Source organism: Bidens hawaiensis, unplaced genomic scaffold (genome assembly GCF_021521415.1).
Source record: "Bidens hawaiensis isolate Kalapana, Puna unplaced genomic scaffold, B.hawaiensis_p1.1 tig00004868_1, whole genome shotgun sequence".
Taxonomy (NCBI): domain Eukaryota; kingdom Viridiplantae; phylum Streptophyta; class Magnoliopsida; order Asterales; family Asteraceae; genus Bidens; species Bidens hawaiensis.
The window spans coordinates 1,457,713-1,462,185 of NW_027491307.1; the positions used below are offsets into that span (position 1 = coordinate 1,457,713).

Genomic DNA, 4,473 nt, shown 5'->3' on the forward strand with positions numbered 1-4,473 from the left:
CCAATTGGTCTCGTAGTTCATGATATATAACATTTACAAAACAACCTAACAGCAGGTCTAACAACTCAGCTTTGCACAACGTTTTTGTAAAATCATAAAGGTTAACTTTTACACGTCCAAAAATTGCAAATTTATATTCTTTAGAAACTAGACTCAACCTAGTTTACTGTAGTATCAATAATCTCAACCAATTTTCATATTTACACCCAGAGACAGTCAATTGAACATCAACAACACAATCTGTCCAGAAACTGTTTGCAACAAAATTCAACATATTAATCATCTATAGACCATAACCCTTTCATATGACACTCTAGACACCATAACCACTATCCATGCACGTCAATTACACCATACATACATGGTTAGGGTTTTATTTGATCTCAAAATCAAAGACACAACAATTAACATGTTACAATATCAATTCTAGTTATAAATCATCATCAATACATCATCAAATCAAACAAAAATCATATGAACACAATATATCAAATTTTCGGAATCTAGGGTTTGTAATTAACCCATTAAAAATCGAAATTAAGTATAAATGATGCATAGGATAGTCGTTTATACCTTCCTAGCACCTTAATCTTCAATCAAACTTGAACAATCTTGATTGTATGTGTGTGTATGAGGGCCGATCGCAAGGAGGGGGGCAAGGGGGGCTGCCGATCGGGTTATGGGAATGGGGTAGAGGTTAGGGTTTGGTGATTATTATTAATAATAATAATATAATACACTTTGGTCCCTTAACTTTCAAATGTTACTTTTCTAGCTTAATTAACTAGTTCTAGCACATTAAGTTAATGTTTATAAGAATGTTATCACATAACACATAAGTCTAACACATAATTATCACATAATTATTGTTTTGACGTTTTTCGTTTATTCACCAATTGTTTGCGTCAACTTGTTTGCGTTTCGGTGCAATTCCCGAAAGACTACACATGTAGTAAGTGTCAAGCGTCATTTAAACCCTAGTTTAAATGTAATGAGGTGTGCGTTATAGATTCAGTAATCTTTAAGTTTGAATTGACGGAGTTGAGTTAACAGAGTTAACCTGAAATTGACGATTGTCACATCTAGAGACTCAATAATAGTTCCAACACTTAGAAAATCTCATTCTTGTTTTAGAACGCTAGTGTGTGAGGCGCATCTCTTGGTTGACTTGTTTTTGAATTCTTCGCAAACAGTGAGTTTCACGTTCCCCTTTTACTCTTTTAAACACTTTTACTTGGGGGAGAATACATACTCCAAAACGCTTTAGATTTTGTTATTAGTTATATATCACTTGTAAATGCTAAGTGGCAAACGAACCAACTAAAGTCCTTCATAACATCGAACCGTTTAGTATTTGTATAATAGCGAGTCATTGTTGAGTAGTACTACTGGGTTTGACAAATCCCACCCAACTCTAAACTCGACTGGAGGTTGAGCGGGTGTAATCTTGGCAAACACATTTCCATGGTCGTGGTAGACATGGTGGCAAGACAATTGATAAACAGTCAGCTTCGGTGTCGAACACTTAGTAATACTTGTTTTATAGGCTAGCTACCTATGGATATATAATTGATTTAACATTATCTGGTAACGCAAACGCAAAACGTAAACGCAAACGCAAACGCTTTATTTATATAAACTTGTGAACTCACCAACCCCGTGTTGACACTTTTAGTATGTTATTCTCAGGTAGCCGAGGCGGGCGCGCGATATAGGAACATGCATTACATTGAACTCTATCGTTTTTGCAAACTGTTATTAATTGGGTTTTAAGTCGTCCTGCGTGACGCAACACTTGGTTTATGATTTTACGCTTCCGCACTTATTTACACTTAAATGTTTCGTGGTTTTAAAACTTTACTTATGGTTTGATTATAACTAATGATTTCGAGCGTGTTAGTTCACACCCTCTGACGGTAAAACTCCGTTAGTGGATTTTGAGGGTGTGACACCCAGCCTTCGTACCATTTTAATACCGAGGAGCCGTATTCATGTAGTCAACGTTCGTACCCATTACCAGTAGGTGATGCGTATCGGTCACAACCAGAGCCAGACCATATTCTTGAAACCCCCCACGAGAATGTTGATGAAGATTACGGCAGACATAATTCTGATGACGATGGTGATAATTACATTCGCGAGGCTAGGGTGTCATATAAAACGGATATCGTACGAGCCAATTTGTTTTGTTTAATAAAAATATTTTGTAATTAGTAGTTGGCTTGAACTTGTTTTAAATTTGACGTTAATAATGTTTCAGTTATTTTCTTCCCGTGCGGAGTTGGAGGAGTGGGCGAAGAAAAGAGGTCGGGAGCATGGGTGTGCTGTTGTTGTCCAGCGGCCTAGGCCAAGAGCCGTGGATCTTGGATGCAATCGCGGCGGCGAACCAAAACTCACCGCCACAATCAGGCGTATAGGAAGTATAAAAAAGGGCTGTCTGTTTAAGCTAAAAGGAAGGCACAACCGTGTTGGTAATTTTTGGAAGCTTGAGGTTGTAAACGAGACGCACAACCACGACCCGTTCGTCTTTAAGGAGGGTCACGCGTATCTAATGAGAATGACCGACGAGATGGTTGATATGGTTGCGAGGTTACACGTGGATGGCTTGAAGACATCAAAAATAGGTCCACTGTTACGCAGACAGTTTCCCGAAGCCTGCGTTATTGAAAAGGACATACATAATCTTATAGAGAGCTGGAGAAGAGAAAATACAGTTGGTGATACCCCAATGCAAGTTCACGTTTTTGAATTTGAATTGTTGCAATGGATGTTCAAAAAAATATATTAACGTCAAATAAAACCGGTTGCAGGTATTTGAAAGCTTCCTGATTAATAACGAGTTCGTTTATCACACAAGGGAGAACCCTGCCACAAACTGCGTAGAGGACGTATTCTTTTGTCATAACACGTCGCATAAAATGTGGCATGCGTTCCCCCATTTGCTGCTGATTGACACCACGTACAACACAAACATGTACAAGTGGCCGTTTGTTCAGAAAATACATAGACGTCGACGTCAAACGTCTATGGGGTTGTCGTGTGCTTATGAGGTGGAGCGTCACCTTGATACTTTGGTACCTATTCCACTAAAATCGATAGACCCGTTCTGGAGGAAGCTTGACTTCGATCCAGTGGTCCCACAGGTAGAAGAAGAAGACTTCGAGGCAGAAATTGAAGAGCTTAAAAAGACGGTTTTGATACGCAAAGATCGAAAACAGAAAAGATGTCTTTTATCGAAGATTTGGTCCGTTCTTCCCAGCAACTCAAATAAAAAAGAGCCAGAGAAACGATAGGACCCTCGCGGGCGCCCAAACCTAAACCAACAAGCAAAAAAGGTCGAGGCCGCCAGGCACAGCTCGTATATCCCTTCCTCGTATCCCACTTCTTCCTCACAGAACACTGACCAAACCCCCTCATTCTTGGAGCGTTCGCGGTCGCAGTCCCATTCACAGCTTAAGATGCCCCCTCCTAAATCTTCAAAACGGTCGTCTAAGAAAAAGGAGACTGGAGCTGCCATAGGTTTTCCTTTAGTTGTTTATCCAGAAGATGTTGCAGCGGTAAACCGGTATAAGGGCCTTGTTCCAAGCTGGAGTTACCCTTACATCTCAAGGATCATAGACGTAAAGCCTAACGGTAACTGCGGTTTTTGGGCAATTGTGGAGGGTTTAGGAATGGGTCAAAATAGTTGGAGGGAGGTCAGGGTTGCCATGAAGAATGAGATGGATAGGAACCCAGATTGGTGGAGGGCAAGATTAAATACGGAGCACCCGGAGTTTTTTGAGACGACCCGTAGCCGGTTAGATTTTTTGGAAACGGTTCAAGATGCGCCCCGCAACTGTTGGTTTCAGTTACCCGCCCATGGATTCGTCGTTGCTCAAGCATTTAATTGCGTTCTGATTCTCATGAAGCAGCATAGCAGCCAGACCTTTTTCCCGATGAGAGAGGGACCAGATCTGTTTCGTGGTCATCCAGTACTGGCCGTTGCTAATGTTACAGATACTCATTGGCTATATATACAACTTGAAGGGGATTTCCCGGTGCCTTTGCCGGTTAGTACTTGGCCGAGATTTGCAAAAGAAGAGGCTTACGGCTGGAGGGCCTTGTATGAAAATCGTATAAACGACTACGTTAGTATCATGTCAAGTTGGCGAGTCGAATGTGATCCAGTTGATTTAACCGCTTGATTGAATATTTAAATCGATGTATCACAGCCACATATTACGCACTGTGCGATTAAGTTAACATAAAAATATGTAATTTTATGTACTATTCGAATATCATTAAATATGAAGAACAATCGAACATGATGACACAGTTGTCCAAAATAGCATCCACACGTCCACCGTTAGTATTCTTTGCACCCGTTTTAGAATGTTCGACGGGTGCAATATTCTTGTAGCATTCACACAGCCCCAATTATCTTCTTAAATTCAGACCGAATTTATCGTGGCTGTGTCGATGCTATTTTCGGGC

General features: G+C 40.4%; 2 protein-coding genes across 2 annotated transcripts; both read left to right on the top strand.

The window, feature by feature from the left end:
- Positions 1-2,251: 2,251 nt before the first annotated feature.
- LOC143628323 (uncharacterized) lies at positions 2,252-3,293 on the top strand. Its single transcript, XM_077097946.1, has 2 exons — positions 2,252-2,734; positions 2,811-3,293. Exons 1-2 carry the CDS (start codon positions 2,252-2,254, stop codon positions 3,291-3,293), a joined length of 966 nt encoding a protein of 321 aa, XP_076954061.1.
- A 165-nt stretch (positions 3,294-3,458) lies between these two features.
- On the top strand, positions 3,459-4,184 carry LOC143628324 (uncharacterized). The gene has a single exon (XM_077097947.1). The coding sequence runs from the start codon at positions 3,459-3,461 to the stop codon at positions 4,182-4,184; it is 726 nt and encodes a 241-aa protein (XP_076954062.1).
- Positions 4,185-4,473: the final 289 nt, after the last annotated feature.